Source organism: Mytilus trossulus, chromosome 4 (assembly GCF_036588685.1).
Source record: "Mytilus trossulus isolate FHL-02 chromosome 4, PNRI_Mtr1.1.1.hap1, whole genome shotgun sequence".
In the NCBI taxonomy this organism is placed as follows: Eukaryota; Metazoa; Mollusca; class Bivalvia; order Mytilida; family Mytilidae; genus Mytilus; species Mytilus trossulus.
In genome coordinates, this window is record NC_086376.1 from 59,429,006 (window position 1) to 59,450,157 (window position 21,152).

The following is a 21,152-nucleotide window of genomic DNA, read 5'->3' on the forward strand; positions in this document are numbered from 1 at the left end:
CGAAATTACAAATAAAGGCAACAGTAGTATACCGCTGTTCAAAACTCATAAATCCATGGACAAAAAACAAAATCGGGGTAACAAACTTAAACCGAGGGAAACGCATTAAATATAAGAGTATAAGAGGAGAACAACGACATAAAATCGAAACGTAGCACACACAGAAACTGACCAAGCAAACAATACTAGTTTGCTGATAAAATAAGGATCGAGTTCATTACTTTAATGTGACAATTCTTATAGTATTTATGAAAATGTGTCATATCTTTGTTAGACGATACGTAATTGACATCAAACTAACCATATGACCAGATCTGAAACTTCCCGTTGAATTATCAAATACAAAACTGAATATTTCACATTGCTCAATAAAACAAAACAAAAATTATTTACACCAAACTAGCTGATTGAACAAAATCTAATTGATAGTGGTAATGAACACAGCGTTTAGGTATCAGAAGAAACGATATTACAAAAACGGTTTAATCCACCATTTTCTACATTTGAAAATGCCTGTACCAAGTCAGAAATATGACAGTTCTTGTTCATTCGTTTTTTATGCGTTTTGTTATTTGATTTTGCCATGTGATTATGGACTTTCCGAAATGATTTTCACTAAGTTCAGTATTTTTGTGATTTTACTTTTTATTAAGAATGACAACGAAATATTTATTAACATCAATACGTTTAAAACAGTGTACGTCATTTTTAAAGATAGGAATCCGAAAACAGATAATTAAATTCCTACTTAATACTTGATCATTTCATGTTTCTTCATTTCGTTGACTATAATAATTACCTAAATCCAAACTAAAAAAACATTTCTGTGGCATTTGGTTGTTGTCTCTTTGACAATCATACCACATCTTTTTTTATGTATTGTACTTCCGTTAAGGAAACTTTTTATGTTTTTCACTTTTTAAGAATTGACAAAATCGTATGTAAAATTGACATTGACAAGTAGTTATTCCTAAGCAAATATGAAAACGTCACTCAGTAAATGAACGTCCAAAACGATTTTCTTGAACCGAAGAGATTGAAGATCTACAACACCATAAAAGATCTAAAAATAATAGATAAATGAATCAAGTGTCAATTAAGACTACTATTATATCAGTACCAATGACTGATAACTGGCTTGATAACATTTTCCTAAGCGGATAGTCCACCTACAAATGTAAGAAACATACTTTAACTTGGAAAATCTTACCTGTTATATCAATCCAATAAACCCGAAAAATCAATCGTCCATAAATTACCATAAAGAGGTTGGAAACTAAACATTGGGCAACGGAAAACTCACAGAATAAGGGCTAAAGCTTTATAAAAGGGTAAGAAGGTTATTTTTCATTTGTCGCACCTATGATACTGCTGGTAGCAATGGTAAATCCTGCGTAATATCACTCTCTTGTAAACTTGGTAAATGAAAAACAAATTAACGACACATACAACCAAAATATAGTTTTGCTGAAGGCAATTCTTAAAAAAAATGTACAATTAATCCACATTAAATCATCCGATATTTTTGAACAGTAGGAAAAAAATTTAAAAAGCTAATCATAGCCATATTTTGGTAAGATACAGAGGATACTATTGGAACGATATCAAAATAAATTGGTTGCCTTCGGCTGTTATCTGCTCTTTGGTCGGGTTATTGTCTCTATGGTATTTGAAAATTTATAAACATCTGAATTAAGATAGTGTACAGAAAACTTATCATTAAGTAGAAATTATGTATTGTTAAGCGTCTATATCATTAGATTCAAAAGCAACTGATTGTCATGTGAAACCTAATATATCTGACAAATGTAAGAATACTCGGTGTTTCCTGAAGATGCCTCCATTAGTCTTGTTGTTCCGTCCGTTCGTAAATAATTCCCGATAACATCTGGTTCCCCTGGACTCCAGTTGAAATATGTTAGAGTATTGCCTGCATCATCTAAGAAAGGTGAGTATTGGTCGACTCGTTCACCTTGGAAAAAAATACGAAGCATTCCATAATAATCTGAAATGAGAAAAGAGTTATTTTATTAATGCAGATTGACACAATTTCAAATATCGAAAATTTGGGAAAAAATCTGTCAGAAATATGATAAACTTACATAAAATTTTGTCCGTATGAAATTATTCAATTTAAACGTACTTTATGTTGCTTTTGATTACTAAGAAAACTTTTTCGTTGTCAATATAATGGTTTGTTTTTTTAATGTCACACGAGTTAAAGGTTGAGCTCAGACTTGGGGTAATTGTAATTGTAATCGTTAATCAGCTGTAATTGATTATAATTTTCCAAGTAATCATTGTTATCATTAATCAGCCAAAAATCTGTTTACATGTAATTTAATTTAATCAATTACTTCCCAAAATACCCTGTAATCCTGATTACTTTATGATTACAATCTGATTACAATGAAAAAATCTTAAGCTGTGTTTATGTCAATAAATGAACCTTTTTGTTATTCTTCTTTAATAGTTATTCAACATGTTAAGATAGTTTGGTTTACTTTATAAATCATGTTAATTCTTTTGTATACTTCAGTAAAAAATAAACTGTTACAGTATTGAAAAGTCATCATTAACACAAGAAGAGACATACCTTTATTAAAAGATGTTGTACATATATTCACAATTTAATGATGTACATATATCTATTTGATAATAACTGTTATTTTCAAGTTATACTTTTCTCTAACCCTGAAATATAATCTTTTCTAATTTTGTGATTTTTGTCAACTTTGAATTGGGTAGGAAAACAATAAATGTTTGTTTTTATTGCAATTACCAAATAAGTATAGCTGTAGGACAATATATATGATAAAAGATTAATTAGACAAGTGAAAACTTATCTAATTAGCAAAATGATTAGCACAAACTAAATCAAAAGTTGGACACATATCTTGTTTAAAATAAGCAAATTTTTGTATGTATTTGGACTGGACATGTAAAATGCAATGATTTTTAGTACTTGTATTTTGTTTACAATGTGAATCACAATTCCATTAAAATTTTACAGTTTTTAACTGGTAACTTTATTTCATAATATTTTAAATTTTATAACCTACACATTGAAACACATATAAAGTCTGGAATAGGTTAGAAGACAAACAGCATACGTTTTATAAAGTTATATTCAATTGAAGTCAAAATAATTCAGAGATCAATGACGATAAAGTGTTATTGGTGATAACCAGTGACACAATGTTCATGTATGTATGTACAGTGAAATTTTGTGGTTTATTAAATAGACGAAGTTTGCAGTTAACATTTTATATGTATCAAACAAAGTCCTTTCTAAAAATTGCTGTAGTTACAATGTATATTAAATGATCATTTGTTCACATCATTCAAAATGTGTGCTTTTTTAAAAAAAACATTGTAATCAGATGTAATCATGATTACTTTGCAAATGTAATCATTAATTTAATCCTACACTTTCAGAAATGATGTAATCGTTAATTTAATTTAATCGTACAAATGACAAAGTAATTGTAATATAATCAATTACATTGAAAGTAATCGGACCCATCTCTGGTTGAGCTAGCTGTAAAACCAGTTTTTATCCACTCTTTTCTACATAAGGAAATGATCGAAGCAATGCATTAAAATTGGCAAAAATAACTGACAATCTACGAAGGGACAAAATCGAAACAGAGCAAATTCTAAGAAAGACCAACACGAACCAAAAACTGAAACCGGAGTGATTTCATGTGCTTAGAAAAACTAAGAAAATGTTGCACCCATGAATTATCTCACGACGATTGGTAAGATATCCGTCGTTAAAGACTAAACTGATATTTTATAACAGTAAGACACTCCATGATAGCATCCGTCAAATTTTCAGAGGGATCATTTAAACTTCACAACTTGGAACTATTGGTTCAATAGCTTTCGTGTAAAGAGCATCATTTTGTTAAAAGAAATCATAATAGGAAATGCAAGCTATGAAATGTCGTATAATAATCACATCTTATACGAGGATATAATTAACTGGGATATATATATACTCCATATGCAGTTCCTTCTTAACTGTTATTACAAAGAAATGGCAATTTCACAATTGGGAAGCTGAAAAGATTTTTTTTTGTAGCACAGTTTTTTCTTAACCTATCCTTATTGTCAATTTCAAGAGGTACATGTAAGTCAACAATAACATCAACGGTGCTAGTTTGTTATTGTACCAGAAGGATACTTGATAATAAATGTCTCTTATGTGATGCTCGGAGACCCAAAAAAATGAAAATTCAAAGCTTACTACAAATAAGGCTTAGAGGATGACTTAACTGTACAGGTTGTATCTTCTATGTGAATTTCAATGGGACAGATGCGTGAACAAATGTCAACAAACTGCCATTTAGTGAAAGGACATCATTTATGTGAAAGGTTATACTAAAAGATAGTGCTAGCATCTTCACCATTAGGCGCTGCCGTATGAAGATTTCAATTTTGTACATAGGATTATTACTGTAAAGTTGTTATTGAACGTGTGTTTACCTTTCCTGAAATTTGTGTTTGCTCATTTATTTTTCGACTGGTTTGTTACAAATAAATATCAGCACTAATTTTGGTTATATATTGGATAACCAAAAATAAACGCTGATATTTATTTTTATTGCAATGAAAGGAAATGAATCATAAATAATGAAACTGATAAATATTTTCTCAAACTGATCTATTTATCGCTAAATTCTGCATCAACAACGAAACTATAGAAAATATGTTATTGATAACTGGAACTAAATGGTTTTCTTACGACATGGAAAATCAGGATCGAGTCGAGTGGTATCCATTTTTCACTTATTTACTTTAAAAGGGTATATTTATGTTATATGAATTGTTAATATGGGCAATAAAAATAAAACAACACTTTACAAAGTTCACATGTTCGAAATACTGTTCTGGATTAACCTTCATCGAATAAGCTCAATGACGAATATTTGAAATCAAAGAACCTATACAGAAGATGAGCTATTTGACCGAACGGACCTGGACATAATAGCAATATTCTTTTAGAAATTGAAACCTCAATTTTTTAATGAATTCTTAAATCACGAAACGACTACCGACTAAAGGTCTGTTTTCAATCATGTCAGTACCGAATTTTTTACTTTTGATCTAAATAAATGATAATCTCTGATACTAATAGTTAACCAACAGCGGTATCGACACAGTGCTGTAAAAACTTGAAAAATCTATTTTTAAATTCCAGGCGTCTAAAGTCCGAAGACATTTTAACGGCTCTATGTAAGGTTTGACATTCAATAAACACTAGTGAAATCATACCCATTAGATTCATAGCCCATCCGTACACATCCGAAGAATGAATAAGTAGGAGATGTGCACCGTCTGAAACACATTGTTCCTTAGCTTGTGTATAATATCTCAAAATTACAACAGCTTTGTAACAAATGTCCATGCTTGTGTCATAGGTATATCCTGTTGCTGTATTACAGAGATCTGAAGAAAAAAAATCACATGCCCATGTGTTTCAAATTGATCAATATTGTATCTCTATATAAAATCTTTCTTGAACCAAGAGAGTGGTAAACTAGTAATTGTGTTGCTACATATTTATCATTTAATTTTACTGACGAATATTTATCGCTTGTGCTTTTGTGTAACGAGATTTCAATCCAATACCAATATGGAAGACTTAATTTTAGAAAAAATGTTTACGCAGATAATGTGAGTGTGGAAGAATAACAGTAATACTGGAACCTCTCGATGAAAGTTGTTCATCTACTACTTCGATTGATTAATAAGGCAGCTATAATTTAACGATTTGCAAATCTGCTTAATTTCTTAAGAATGTTCGCTACCCTGTTTAAAAATAACAAGCTTTTTAAAAAAAGAACGTAATGAATTGAAAGTATATGAATAAAGAAACTCAAAAAGCAGAAAATGGAGGGTTCGTGTGCTTGTTTTCGAGATATTAACCGTTGGAAATTTGGTGGGAAATGTTTCTCTCTATATTTGTCTTTCACCTAACATTGGCACCTTTTTTGTTTAAAAAACTATGGAAAAATAGCAAGGATTGCATACGATTTTGAAATATGGCTTTTTAAATAATACTAGAACACACCCGTGATATCACGGGTCCGTGACTGAATTAAAGTATATAACTATGCGCAAGCCTTAGTATTAGTATTGTCATCTGATAAAGTCATGCATATTATGAGGTACACAGTTTTCTCTGCTTTCAAATCTTTCTGTTTGAACCCGTCGAACTGGAACTTATCAATTATTGGTAATATTATTTATTTGGAAAACAAAAAGTCCTGGAATGGAGTATTTTTTAATCAACAGCATTGTCCTATATTAGTTATAAATAAAGTTGAATTCTTTGATTCACTGTCTTACGTCATGGCCGCTAAAAAATTGAAAACTGTACCTATACGCCTTATTTTTAGTCCAGATTTTTAGTATTGGTATTGTTAACGTAGAAAGTCTTACTGATTAAAATACTACAATAGGTAATAATTTGACAATTTAGTAGTGTCAACCCTGTGATTATGACCCGTGTATATAGCATGTAACTCCTGAATACACCGTTTGGTGGTGTAAATAAGGTTATTGGTAACAGGTGAATATACTATTGATATGGGTATCGGACTCGACCAGGAACTTCTTAATTATTGGCAATATTAATTACATGGAAAACAAAAGAGCCTTGAGTGGTGTAGTTTTTAATCTACACCTTTGTACTATATTAGTTATAAATAAAGTTGAATTCTTGTATTCGTCGTTTTAACGTGATGACGGCTGACAAATTGGACCTCGTTATTTTAGTATTATAGATGTAATAAAAATATGAAAAGAAAAGTAGCCTAGGGTTAGTGTTAATACATATATAAAACCAGAGGATTCCCAAAATCTGGCAAAAATTCAGAAAGTAGAGGAGCAAACATCATTAAGGCAACTTAATTTACAAATGAAATATATGGAAATTGAATGAACTTCAAAAAGCCTAATGCGTAACATGCATGCATACAAGGTGACACCTACCCTGACATCTCTCCTGGTCTTACATCTTTTGAAGATTATGCGATTCCTTCAGTATTTGTTTGTAACCTTGATTTGTAAGTTCTCAATCGAAATTCAACATTTGAACAATGGTTAACTATAGTCGCCGTTTTGTACATTAAAATATAGCATTTGTTATCTGATAGTTCGTTTCTGTGTGTGTTGCATTTTAGTATTTCTGTTGTGTCAGTGTTCTCGTCTTATGTTTGATGAGTCTCCCTCAGTGTTAGATTGTAACTCGAATTTGTTTTTTCTCAACCGATTTATCTTTTTCGAACAGCGGTATACTACTGTTGCCTTTATTTACTTAGAATAATATTCTATTTTGCAGTTGTCACTTACTAGAAATGGAATGTGAATGGAACATCTTTGACAAAATTCCAGGAGTGACGTTATTGTAACAAATATGAATGTAATGACAAAACAGTGTTCTTGCTTTAAATAAAGATCATAAAGACTCTTCAGGACACTCTTGCTAAACGCTCTGAACCATTTCCTTTATATCTTTTTCTATCATAATATTATGATTAGGTAGACATAACCACATCATAATAGAACTCCCACTGACATCGAAAAAGACGATTAAGTAACGAGTTTATTGGTCCGGAATAACACACGGCTTCAAATTGTTTTAAATGATAGAATAATATCTATATTTTTATTTCCATCATGTTCCCAAATGTTCATATTGAATTTTATTCCAGATGCACCTCTAACAAAACAGTAAAATCATAAAATTACTGAACTCAGAGGAAATTCAAACGGAAGTCCCTTATCAAATGGCAAAATCAAAAGTTCGAACACATCAAACGAATGTATAACAATTGAAGCTTGAAACACCTAGTGTTTTGGTTCCACAAAAAATAAAACTTCCATATGTCAAACAAAATCATTGACTTGGCTTTTCAAATGAGTTATCATTTTTCTCTTTCGATTCAGACTTTATTGGGAATGAGGTTTTTTTCTGTAACTGAATATTATTTTATTTCGATCGTGCTTAGTGTGTTTTTATCTGATTATCATACACGGTAATATTATTGTTCTTGAATATTTATCGAATACGTTTTGAAATATATATAATGATAGAAGTTAGTTACCTTCAATAGTCACAGGGTTAGTTAGTCCAATGGTTGTTACATCTGCTGAAGAAGTAGACAATAACTCTGCCCGACTGGTTTCTACAATGAAATATATTTGTGTAATAAGAAGAGTGCTTATTGCACAAGTATTGAGTAACAAGTTGTCAATATGATTTATTGCCAGCAACAATATCAAATTATATAAGAATTGTACCTCTTTCATAATAGAGTAACACATCTTTCATCTTGATTCAATGCATATAACTCTATTGTGCCATCAGTCAAGACCAACTGTTCATTTAAACCGTCTTGTTAAACTTTCGAATGTTTGGAACCTCTCTAGTGCTTTCAAAACTTTAAGGAGAAAGTTGAGAAAGCAATGAGAAAATTTGAATCTTATCGGAAATGTTCTTTCTTATAAGTATTTTTCCAAAAATGTCACTTAGACCACATAGAGGGTTATAACTACACAGGTAACATGCACATCGTTTATAAAATATTCATCGGTGGGTCTCGATTGGAGATAGATGGAAAATCAAATTATAAAGGAAAATTGAGATAAATAGAGAAAAAAAACACTGTGTAAAATGTTTTAAATATTAAATCTTCAAAAACTCTAGAACCAAAATAACCGCACGATAAAAAGTGCTTTAATATTTGAGGAGCGATATGAATTTAACAAACATGAATTGAATAGCAAAATAAATAAATATATCTAAAGTAAAATATGCATACGAGAGTTTGAACTGTAATGTGTTCATATTTTTCAGTTTTGAAAAAACAATTTTTAACTGGATAAGAAATTTTGCTTGCAATGTGTTTATCAAAACAACTTCAAAAAAGCAAAGAAAGATACACTAGGAATATATCAAAACTAGTTAGTCAAAAATAAACTTACAACGCGATCACAACAAACGAATTTAGACATAAAGCACTGGTAAATAGTTAAGTTTTAAACGATCGTGTATGTCTACACATCATCAAAAAGTCTGAATTATCAATATTAAGACGTCCGTCGATTTTCAAACTTAGCTACTATATTCATAGACACCATCTATAGTACACATACGAAATTTGACCATTAAATGTTTGCCGCAGTAACCTAATACCATATGTTGAGCGGTTATGCTTAAACTATTGTCTGCATAAAAAAGTACAAAGACATATGTAAACGTAGATTTACATTAGCATCAGTAAATACAAGCGTATTGTTTGAGGCAATTCTAATTGGTCAAGAGAATAGAATAACCAACAGTTATGATACAGCGATGAAGCCTATCTGATTAAATTTTCGGTCATATACACCAGCATAGAGTTGTCAACTTCTACCACTCTTTTTATGAATAGAACGTTTTTTAAGTGTTTTGAATATGTTCAAATGCTACTCACACTCCCTTGAATACACGTTATCGATCTAAATCATTTGACTTCAAGCGTGCGTATATGTTTGGCACTGTTAGCCTGGTAATGATATGATAGCGTTTTGCTATATTCATCTTAACTATAATTTGATAAGTATTTTCAGTTGTGTGAAATTTAATCCGAATAAATGAAGGATGTTTTCATTAATATCCATTCGTTGATGTTATTGAACTTTTGATTTTGCCATTTGTTTAGAGACTTTCCGTTTTGAATTTACAGCCCGTAACAGAGAAGTGATCGAATTGCTGTTTCTTTACCGTCAAAATTAGCTACGTTATCGACAAACTTAATTGAGGAGTGACCGAACTATTGGTACTTTAACGTTAAAAAGATTGACAATGCTGACAAACTTTCATGCGTCGATGAGCAAGTTAAATACCGATAATATTGAAAATAACTCTAATGATATGAATCAAAAAATGTGCATCCACCATTTCGATTTGGCGAAAAGTAGTCATTTCTTCAAAGTCAGAACAGAAAAAAAGATTTATGGAGGACGTCTTGAAAGTATTATTTCCTTTACAATTTTACCCAAAACTAAAAGAAATATACTGGTAAACAATTAAAAAGGTGTTTGATAGGAATGTTCAAAGTCCTTTATTTTTTCGGACTACAATGTGTACCGTATGTGTGATGGATTTGAGTTCAATCAATAACTTTGAAAGGTTTTCTCATATGTAAACACAAAAGGGAGGACTGGTATTTTTACTTCTGTTAGAAAATGTCTTCGTCCGTTTCACATGCCAAACTTTTTTCTAGTACAGTTTAAATGGGAAAATTTTGTTGAGAATTTTGTTTAATATGACAAAATAACAAGCAAAACTATTTCCATCAATGACACACACAGAGAATTTTTTAGTAAAAATCAGTAAAACAAATTCTCCAAAATATACCATGGCCAGGACCTGAAGTTTTTAGCAGTGTACAAATGAAAATCGTCCGGAAAACTCCGCTTGCTGTCATTTTAAGGGATCATGCAACATTTCACCTATAACCCATAAAGAACATAGGTTCTCAATTACTAAAAAAAGTTCTAAAAGATAATTTCAAATCAGAGTAAATATAATGACTTCCTTATACACAGTCGAATTTGTCTATAGGTTACACAAAGCTGGTTCTTAAAACGTTTGTATCAGGGAAAACATTTTTCTTTGACTTTTAAAACATGTAGGGGAAACGGATTTACTAACCATTCACATAAAATATTCCGTATTTCTGATTTTGGTTCGATAACGTAAATGATACGACTTTTTTTATGGCTACGTGAACTTGTGCCATTTATTTTTGCTGGTCTTTAGGAAGACAATCTACAATTGTGCAGTGATCACTTTTACATAACCTTATAATTCTGTTTGGAATCAAAAATAAATTCCGAATATATAAATATGCATGTATGAATATACATGTATTATATGTCGTGTACATGATTGGATTTTGTAGATATAACTACCGCACAGAAAAAGTAACATGGATTTCGAGGCTTTCATATTCAAGGTTTTGAATTCTGTCCTTGTAGAAAACATGTGGACATCTTAAAACATCAATACTTTTTGATAAATTGAGTGCCGTCTCCCTGAACATGCTCACACTGAATTCATATCTTTTCATTTTCATATTTTTCCCCCGTTTGTCTCTGTTGTCTTGATTGTTGGAACGATTAGTGGTATCTAACAATATTTACGAAAACTTTCTGAGAATTATGAATATTTCTTCTCTGTCAGATATGGATCATTACCAATGATAAAATGAAATGCCGTACATCACATCTCATAGAGGTTTAAATTTCAAATATTCGTCAATAACTTAAGATATAGAGCAAGTTTGTCTTCAACATTTCAAATGTTAAAGGGTACAATTGTATTTTTTACTTCGATTTGAAGAAATGTCTGTGACAAAGAACAAGCATGTCGGTATTGCAACAATGTATGATTGACATAATCCCGAGAACATAATAAACAGATAGGTATGAAAAAGAAAAGATATGGGGTATTCTGGATCAAACAAAAGAAAAACTATTACAGCGTTGAATTCCATAAATATTCACAGTGCAAGCAGTATATAATATCTACATTGAGCAACATAAACTTGAACGGTTATAATGAAAATGCCAATGACAAAGGTTGATTATAAATAATGTTTTACTGTCAGTGTATAAAAACTTCGACTCAAACAATGAATTAAAACTTACATGTTGGACATCAAATAGTTTGTCGATGAAGAAAATTAAATTATGTCACTTCTAAAATAATTTTGTCGATAATGTAATTTATTCTGACGGTAAAGAAACGCGAATTCGATCACTACTCTGTTACGGGCTGTACCTCGGAGTTCAGTATTTTTGTGTTTTTACTTTTTTTTCAAGTATTGAATATTCTATGGAATATATACCTCTGCTTGGAGAAATACTGGTCACCTTGTGTGTTGCTCCAATGAATGTTACGTCCACGGGTGATGTAGACAACAACTCTGTTTGGCTTGTTTCTGCAATGATTTTAAACAATAATTGAAATTTCCCGTAAGTTATAGATATATATTGATTTCACAAATTTTAATGTAAGCAAATCTGGCTCTTCATTTGGCACCCGCCGTGTTGCTCATGTAAGTACACACACGGTATCAGGTCAAATTCGGTTTGTCATATTTCCGTAGAAAGTGTAAGGCATTGTATTTAAGATATAAGGAATATATCCGCTTTCATGCGTGAAACGCATATTCAATAACTCTTCTTTGAAACAAAGCAATACCAACTTTTCCAATTTGTCTGGAATTGAGAATACCTGCGTACAATGAAGTCAAATGTTTTATACTATCGTCAGAGGAAGGAGTCTTAGATTGTATGTTCTCTAAAATATCTTTAGATTTTTTCAGTATCGACATCGGATTCACATCCCTATATCGTGAAAAGGCAGTTTCGCATTTTATTTGAAGCCCGGCTTCAGTGTTTAGTTCTAATATAATCTTAAATCAATCCTAATTCTATCTTACTTTTGAATGAAAGTTTTTCATATGTGACGTCATGCTGTTTCTAAATTTCATAAATTCAAATGTGGCATAACGTTTGTGCCTTTTCGCCATCGTATGTGACGTCATTTTTTTTATTGCGTTGACGCCTGGACTGATTCGGGTGTGTATATTCTGTGTATTATGTATTCGGGTTTAGTTTTCTGTAATTAGTTAATACTTCAGTTTCATTATGTATATCTCTTTCATATTCATTTGATAAAATTTACTGTTTGCAATAGCATGAATTGTTCTATATAATAAGGATGTTCTTATCCCGGGCATAAAAACAATGCCATATTTGGCACAACCTTTTCAACTTTTGATCTTCAGTGCTGTACAACTTTGTACTTTTTTTTACTTTCGATCTTTTATATCTAGGCGTCACTGGTGAGTCTTGTGTGGACGAGGCGCGTTTTTTGGCGTATTGAGTTTTAAACCTGATGCTTTTTTTATCTATTAATCATGTTTATCTTTGTCTAATATGTTCTCCTATTTATTTATATTGTAGTCATGTAATATTATGTTGTCATTTCAATGTTATATTTGACTTTGCCATAAAAGTGCGAGGTTTGGCATTCCACAAAACCAGGTTCAACCCACCATTTTTAAAAATGTCCTGTACCAAGTCAGGAAGATGGCCATTGTTATATTATTGTTCGTTTCTGTGTGTGTTGCATTTTAATGTTGTGTCGTTTGTTTTCTCTTATTTTTGAGATATTAAGATAAGACGTGACACGGTACTTGTCTATCCCAAATTCATGTATTTGGTTTTGATGTTATATTTGTTATTCTCGTGGTATTTTGTCTGATGCTTGGTCCGTTTCTGTGTGTGTTGCGTTTCGGTGTTGTGTAATTGTTCTCCTCTTATATTTAATGCGTTTCCCTTGGTTTTAGTTTGTTACCCCGATTTTGTTTTTTGTCCATGGATTTATGAGTTTTGAACAGCGGTATACTACTGTTTCCTTTATTTGATTGCTGCAAAATGTATGTAAATAAATTATTTAAAGATTTCATGGGTGCATTCGAACGCACCTTTGAATAACAAGGACGTTAATTTCAACAAAGAAAAAAAATCTCCAATATATGTAGGATTCTTTGGATTTCCAGAATTCGTATCCATGTTTGGATGAAGGACTTACTCGTTTAAAGTAAGTAATGTTTCGTTGTTGAAAACTGTAATCTCCCGGTTTGAAAAAGACAAGTTTTAAGCTGAATGTTCACAACTTTGCCATCGACCTAGATATTAACCTAGACCATCATTATCGAAAATGGATAAATTACCTGTTTATTTGGTGAATTCAATAGAAAATGCCTGTAACATATTTAACAATATATCATTCACAATACACGGGGATGAAAGTAAAGCAAGAATATCTATAATGTTTGGACAAAGTGAGAGTAAACAAAGTAGACGTAAGTCAAAATCTACGGAACGCCGTAATAACAAAAGAATGGAAAATTATATAGAAAAATTTACAAATACAGATGACAATCTTAGAATACATAAAAGGATTGTTCAAGGAACTGTTGAAATTTTAGATGATCAATTGATGGAGATCGAAAATACAAATGTAAGGAGCACAGAAACAGACACTGTAATAGATAAATGTACACTTGAATTACAGGAGAACAAAACACAACTTTCAAACACTCATTTCAAAAAAGTTGATGTTGAGAAAATAAACAAAGTTACAGAATGTGCTAAATTATCAGAAACTAATGAACATCGGTTAGTTGAAACTATGAACACAGAGAATAATGACACAATAATGTCAACTCAAAATGATAAACAAGAGCAGTCTGATGAATCGGATGATGATAGTGATGATGATAGTGATGATGATAGTGAAGATGATGATGATGATGATGACGGTGATGAGGATGATGATGATGATGATGAGGATGATGAGGATGATGAGGATGATGTTGAAAAACGAGTTACTGTTGATGAAATCATTTCGAAAGCGGTGATAAAGAAAAGTAGAATGTCGCCCGATAAATTTATTGCGAAAATAAAAGGGAACGAGAAACTTATAAAATATGACCGGGGACGTGACAAAGTAGAAGAAGTTCTACCAACTGATTCTGACTATTACACATTTAAGCAAAACGTCGAACATGATTTTCAAGATGTAAGAAACTATGAATTTCGTCCGGATGATACTGATGAGAAACTTTTATTGATTGCTACTTTTGCAATTGATAACAGACTTTATGTCCATAAGAAATGATTTATTTTGTATATGAGAATATTTTTTTATTGTTTTTAAAAACTTGATTATTCCATGACTTGAAAAAATTAATTTTATGTTCAATTTAAACCAACAAGTCTTTGAGTTAATAACTTTCAATGCTAAAATAGAATTGAATGTGTGAAGGCATTGGAATCCATCCACATACATGCAATTTTTTTTTTTTTTTTTCATATAAGCATATTTGTTTTAACTAATAGGGATGTTGTATAAAATATGAATAAGAATTATTATTTTTGATTGGATTTAGACATTCTGACAATTCAGATTTTAATTTTATGAAAAAAACCTAATAACATCAACATCAAAAACAAAAACAAAAGGAAATTTTCAAAATGCTGCAATATATAAAGTACGAATATATCTATATATGGTATTGTAGGGAATATCTTCAAACTGTGATATTATAATAGATGAATACATGTAATAATTGTATAGTGTGTAAATATGATTGAATAAAAAAAAAAAAAAAAAAAAAGTTCAGATATAAAAAAAGATTTCATGGGTGCTTCGTAGAGCCAGCAATATACCGTTGTTTGTAAGGACACTGATGAAGTTAAGGTATTTAATACAGTGATTGAAAATCCAGTTCCTTATCTGTGGTTGAAATTTTGAAGGAACATTGGACAGACCTATGATTATCCAGGATTTCCTCTTTGGTTAGTGTCGTGGGGATATATGTTGAGATTTCGAGTGAATTATCAATACCTAATTCATTTAACAAGCAGTTTATGTAATGTGATAAACACACAAACATGATGTTGCTTGAGTCATTATCTGCGGTGTTTTCTGACATAATCCTTAAAAATTGAGTATTACTATTACCTTTCCTAAAACATTATATACTTCAAAACAAGTTGTCTAATTTTCACTCCGTAATATGGAAGGGTTTAAAGTGAATAATTATTTATAAGAGATGTCCAGAAGTCATTACATGTAGTTTTTATGAGTATTTGACTCATCTCACAAACACATTATGTACATCATTGTGACTACAATCTGTTTTCTTTTGCAGATTTTCTAGAGATTTTCTTTCAGTTTGGACGATCAAAGCTGAATATTTGAAAGCCATGGATGTATAAGAACTGAAACATTTACGTTCTTTTCTCGCTAGAAAGATGCGTTGATGTTGTTTACCTCTTCGGAATCTCAGATATTGATTTTTCGTTTGACGTTCATGAATTTTGCAAGTACTAACACGTTGATTCAGAGACAAATTGTCGTGATAGTCTTCTCATTGTAAAAACAATTTTCAAGCGTAACTTACACATAATATTAAAGATTCGCCTGTCATGCGCTTAAAAATTCTTTACCTTTTTTTTTCATTACTTTATGAATAGTGTTTCCTTTTCTAAACACATTTGTGTTATATTATATAAATATATATCTATAGAATTGAAAAAGTGCTGTTTTACCCTTCACATCATCATTTACGAAGAGCAGTTATACAACTTATAATCAACTGAACAACTTAATGTATGATTCTTTGGTCAGAAACACAAGCTCTAGATCGTTTCAATTTTTTTTCTAATTTACGAACCGTAATCATGTTATAAAACTTAATAATCAAGCTCAAATATCTGTGCCTGGTATTGATTCAAATTTAAAATACACTCCGCTGATTTCAGAAACTACTGCAGAACAGTTATAAAGAAAACCTCTATAAATTGTTATTCTGAAAGAAAAAAAATCGAAGATAATCCCTGTTAATACGACTATTAAAATTCGTTAGATACGGATTTTTTTTGTTGCACAATATTTTCAAAATTGATGTTTCAAATGGGCGTTTCATGTATGCAATTTTAATTTTAATATACCAGTACTTGATACTATAAATGGTAAGAGTATGAATATTTCAATCTAATACATGTTGAACAAACAATGGAATAAAACACTTTGTTACCTCGCGGATCGATTTAATTACAGGCTGACATGTTAAGTATTTTTCGATGTCCCGTTAGATTTATTATTTCTATGCAAATGAAGCTTAATCTATAAAATTTGAAAGTACACGCTTATTGTTTTAGGCTGTGAAAGAGCATCAACTCAATATGTATACTTTTGTTCAATATCAGATATTGAAAATATTTCCTAATGAGCTTAACCTTTCATATAAGAAAAATACTTAACAAACAAATTATTTCCATATTTGATTAGAAATGAATGTTATGTATATGTTGGAAAATTCTTTTTTTCAATCTATTTCACGGATATGAAATATTGATCAATACATTTTTCAGAGCGCTTCAGGGATGCACTTGCGACATGTGCTGAATCATATTTTAATGATATTAATGTATGCAAAAGTAAGATTTTACAAAACAGTCGTAAAAAAAATGTTTTGTCACGTTCTAGTTTTCCAGTTTGTTTGATTTGGGCTCAACTGATGAGTTTTATACATACAAAACGTGCGACATATGCGTGAAACTATAAGTTTTGTATCTTTGGGTTGGTTTAGGGAAGATACACTGAAAAAAACTTTATCTGCATTATACATTTCTTTGATATCAATTCTGTATTAATATGAATGTTCTTTATGTTTTTTTTCAAACGTTTCAGTTCATGCTTGATTTTCACGTTCTCGACATTTACAGGGATCGATAAAACTTTATTCATTAAACGCAGGAAATAATATCCTGGTGTGTTTGTACTATTCAGGTTTATTGGGTAAACAACTATCTCATCTAAATAAAGATATATATTTATTTTATATGTATCTTTTCTGATGTCAAACGTTGACATTTCTATGCTGCTTTAGAAACAAAAAAGTGGCAAAAGTCTGCAATATTGTTACGGTCATGGTCGAAATACTAAGTGCACTGGTTTATAATACTGTTGTCAAATACCCTTATAGCACAATTTAACAAAAACTTTTATTTTAACAAACGATTGGCAATATATCAATGAGTTCCGACACTTGTGAAACAATTATCTGCTATAACATTGAGTTTTAAGGAAATGTACGCGAGGAAATAACAGAAAAATATACTTTAAAATAGATTATAGATTTCCGTAGAGGTAAAGATGCGGAAGAATCGAAGACATACTTCCAATGTCATGACAAATCTAAAAAAAAAAAAACCACCAAAAGTCTGGTGTATAGTAGCATTTCTACCTGCCACTAGGTTTAAAAACAATAACTCTATATTCTTACAAGAAGTTGAAATGCACAAGGCAATCACAATTCATTTTCAATAGACACATACCATTATCTTGAATGGACTGCCATTCTTTGCTTCATTCCACCTTTGATTCTGTTGTTAACATCTATTTGTTACGATAGGTACAGTCATTGTATTGAACAAAATCATTCCTCTTTGCCGCCTAATCTAAAGATAGTGCATAGTGATGCACGTTGACTAAATATGAAAGTATATATGTAGTTGTCTCCCTTGCTAGTATAATCAGTTTCAGTATATTCATTATTTTTCCCTTGGTTAAAACTGTAAATTTCATGTTTCTGTATTTAAAGATTTACATGATGCTTATTCAGTACGTATTTGTGAAATTGAATAGATATTACTATTTTGAATTCATTGAAAACAGATATTTATCTATATTGTAAAGTTTAGTATTTGCATCGCAAATAATTTATAACCTCATTTGACAGTCTTAGGCCTATACATGTTATATGACTAGTTTTGTTTTGTTACAATGAATTGTCTTAGGTATATAGTCCAATCAATGAAAGCTGTGATGAATGCAAATCTTTCTTTAAATAATTGGTTTTCAAATACCTAAAAATATGCTTAAATATGAGACCCGACAATTTAAAAAAAAATGTTATTCAAATTTTAATCAATACTGTAGAAACAAGTATGGTCGTTTTTTCACTGTGTTGTTTGTCGTTGATGTTATATGATCGTTGTTGTTCTGCAGTTTGCATGTTTTGTCGACTTTTATATTATGTGTTTGAGCTTTCTATTGTAATGAATGTGGTTGTGTTTGTATATGATGTTTTTTGACACAAAGTGTTACAGCGATACTTGTAAGATTGTCATAAAGCGGGAGATTTGACTACCCATGAAACTAGGTTGAACCCACCATTTTATCTTAAGATATCCTTTACCAAGTCATAAATATGGCAGTTATTCTCCATTAGTTCGTTTCTATGATTGTTGACGGTTGGTTTTGTTGCATTAAAGTGTTCCTGTTGTTCCTTTGTTTCTTCTTATATTTGATGTGTTTCCCTCTGTTTTAGTTTGAAACCAGAATTAGATTTCGTTTAACCGATTTATGACTTTTGAACAGCATTATACTATTTTTGCCTTTATCTTTACCTCAAAACGTTTGTTATAAGTCTGTAACAACTTAAAAGTAACAGAAATATACCATTCGAATACAAAATGTGTTTCTCAAAATAAAACAAAACTTTCTTGAAATTTGATAATCCGGTATTTTTTCTTTTATTGACGGGCGTCATTTTCAAGTTCATGTTGACCGATTTTATTATCTAGACTTCAACATAAACTTCTAAGAGAATTAAAACCAGGGTTTATAATTTTTACATACAATGTATATACTGTTTGTACTGCACTGTTAAAATGGTGCCAGATTATTTTTTTTATATCAGAATGCTAGATTATTAAAAGTTACCGGACAACCCTCGATTGATATGTACAAAATACCAGTACACAATTTATTATTTTACGAGTAAAGGATTCACTGTTTTCATTGATGTTGGTTCTCTTATTGATGTCTTAGTTAATATAAAACACGTTTTAGCGATCTAGTAAACTCGCATACTTTCAAATAAGACCGACGGGAAAGAAAAAAATATTGTATTGAAAGAAAATCGATTGTTGAAAAATGTCAAATGCATTAAAACATCTATGTTGACAAAAATCTTTAAAAAGCACAAAACGGAAATGGAAATGTTACGAATATCAATAACATAGTATACTTTTAATTAATACATAAATTTTCCAAGATATATATGCTATAAAAAAACAAAACACAATGAAAATATAGCATTAATTTCGTGCATCCGTAGCGCCCTAAGTAAAGTGATTTCAATGGTAACAAAAAATGAGTGCCTACTATATACAAGAGAAAAGGGCAAATAGGCAAATATGTCATCAACCTTGTAACTTGTAAGAAGTAGTATAAGTTCAAATGAAATTCCACTAATCTTGTACTATTAAAATAAATTCTCATGGATGAGCGCCCTATCGTTTTAATGTGAACTTAAACTTTACGCAATAGTTGTAGTTTATCTTTAGTCTTTTTTTCTTTCTTATCTTATCAGTTTTCTTGAAACAAATGATTTGATACCAGGAAAATCAGTACCCGAATATAGTACTTAGTATGCGGTATTGACATCGCTTGACATCCATAATAAACTTCTGTCGTAGATCATACTTTCCAATTTTCTTTTGAAACCATCTTGGGAATTTGTATTTAGACACAATTATACTTATCATAATTACCGATCGAAGACGGTTATTTATAGTAACGCTATAATATTATATAAAAGGTATTCTTAGTATAGATCGAAAGCGTCAATCATCTCATGTTTTTATGTTCTTTTTTCACTACTGTGATAAGTTTCTAACGGATTTGGTACTTAAACATCCTCGGATATCAAATGTTTTACTTTGAGCGTTACTGATGAAGGTAAATCCAGAAAAGCGCTTCTGACGCATGAAATTTCTCTCTCTCTCTCTCTCTCTCTCTCTCTCTCTCTCTCTCTCTCTCTCTCTCTCTCTCTCTCTCTCTCTGGGGGTTATAAAATTAATACGTACAACTTAAGCAAAGTACGAACTCATATAAAAATTATATAAGGCCGTAGTGTTGGGATTTTACAAGTACATTCAAAAGTCCAATAAAACATCATGTCATATTCACAGCATTTATATTTGTAATACAAAAGCTGATTTGTTTCTTCCATTTATTTAAGAAGAATAGAAATTGATTGATTGGTCAAACTAAGGGTATAACACAAAGCAGATATTACAGTTCATGCAATTTAACAACGAATACTAATTGAAAGACAAATATTTATTATCAGTTACATTAATAAAATTGAGGTCAAATTTGGATTAAAAAAAAATTTCGTTATATTTTTTCTAATTTCATTGTCATTTATCATTTAATTGGCAAGCAATCGCAAACTTCATTCCTTAATAACGATTGATTGAAAAACATGAACTTTCGTTAAGATTAAACTGTTAAGTTTAAAGCTTCATAAGGTGTTGATTGAACATTCTGGACAACAGAACAGTGCTGTGTACTCAACCACAAAGTTTTGCATTAGAGTATTAGCACCAAACAATTAGGCGCCGGATATTATTATCAATTTCGCGAGGAAAGCTCTAAATGTAACATTTATATATATTAATAAAATAATATTAACAGTCTAAATTGAATACAAAAT

The 21,152-nt window shown here is 30.7% G+C and overlaps 2 protein-coding genes across 2 annotated transcripts; one reads left to right on the top strand and one right to left on the bottom strand.

The window, feature by feature from the left end:
* Window positions 1-1,525: 1,525 nt before the first annotated feature.
* On the bottom strand, window positions 1,526-12,398 carry LOC134716702 (uncharacterized). The gene is made up of 5 exons (XM_063579707.1): window positions 12,299-12,398; window positions 11,910-12,002; window positions 8,118-8,198; window positions 5,281-5,454; window positions 1,526-2,005 (listed from the first exon to the last, which is right to left on the bottom strand). The coding sequence occupies exons 1-5, from the start codon at window positions 12,396-12,398 to the stop codon at window positions 1,791-1,793; spliced, it is 663 nt and encodes a 220-aa protein (XP_063435777.1). The 3' UTR covers window positions 1,526-1,790.
* A 1,394-nt stretch (window positions 12,399-13,792) lies between these two features.
* On the top strand, window positions 13,793-14,755 carry LOC134716703 (protein PFC0760c-like). The gene has a single exon (XM_063579708.1). It carries the CDS (start codon window positions 13,793-13,795, stop codon window positions 14,753-14,755), a length of 963 nt encoding a protein of 320 aa, XP_063435778.1.
* Window positions 14,756-21,152: the final 6,397 nt, after the last annotated feature.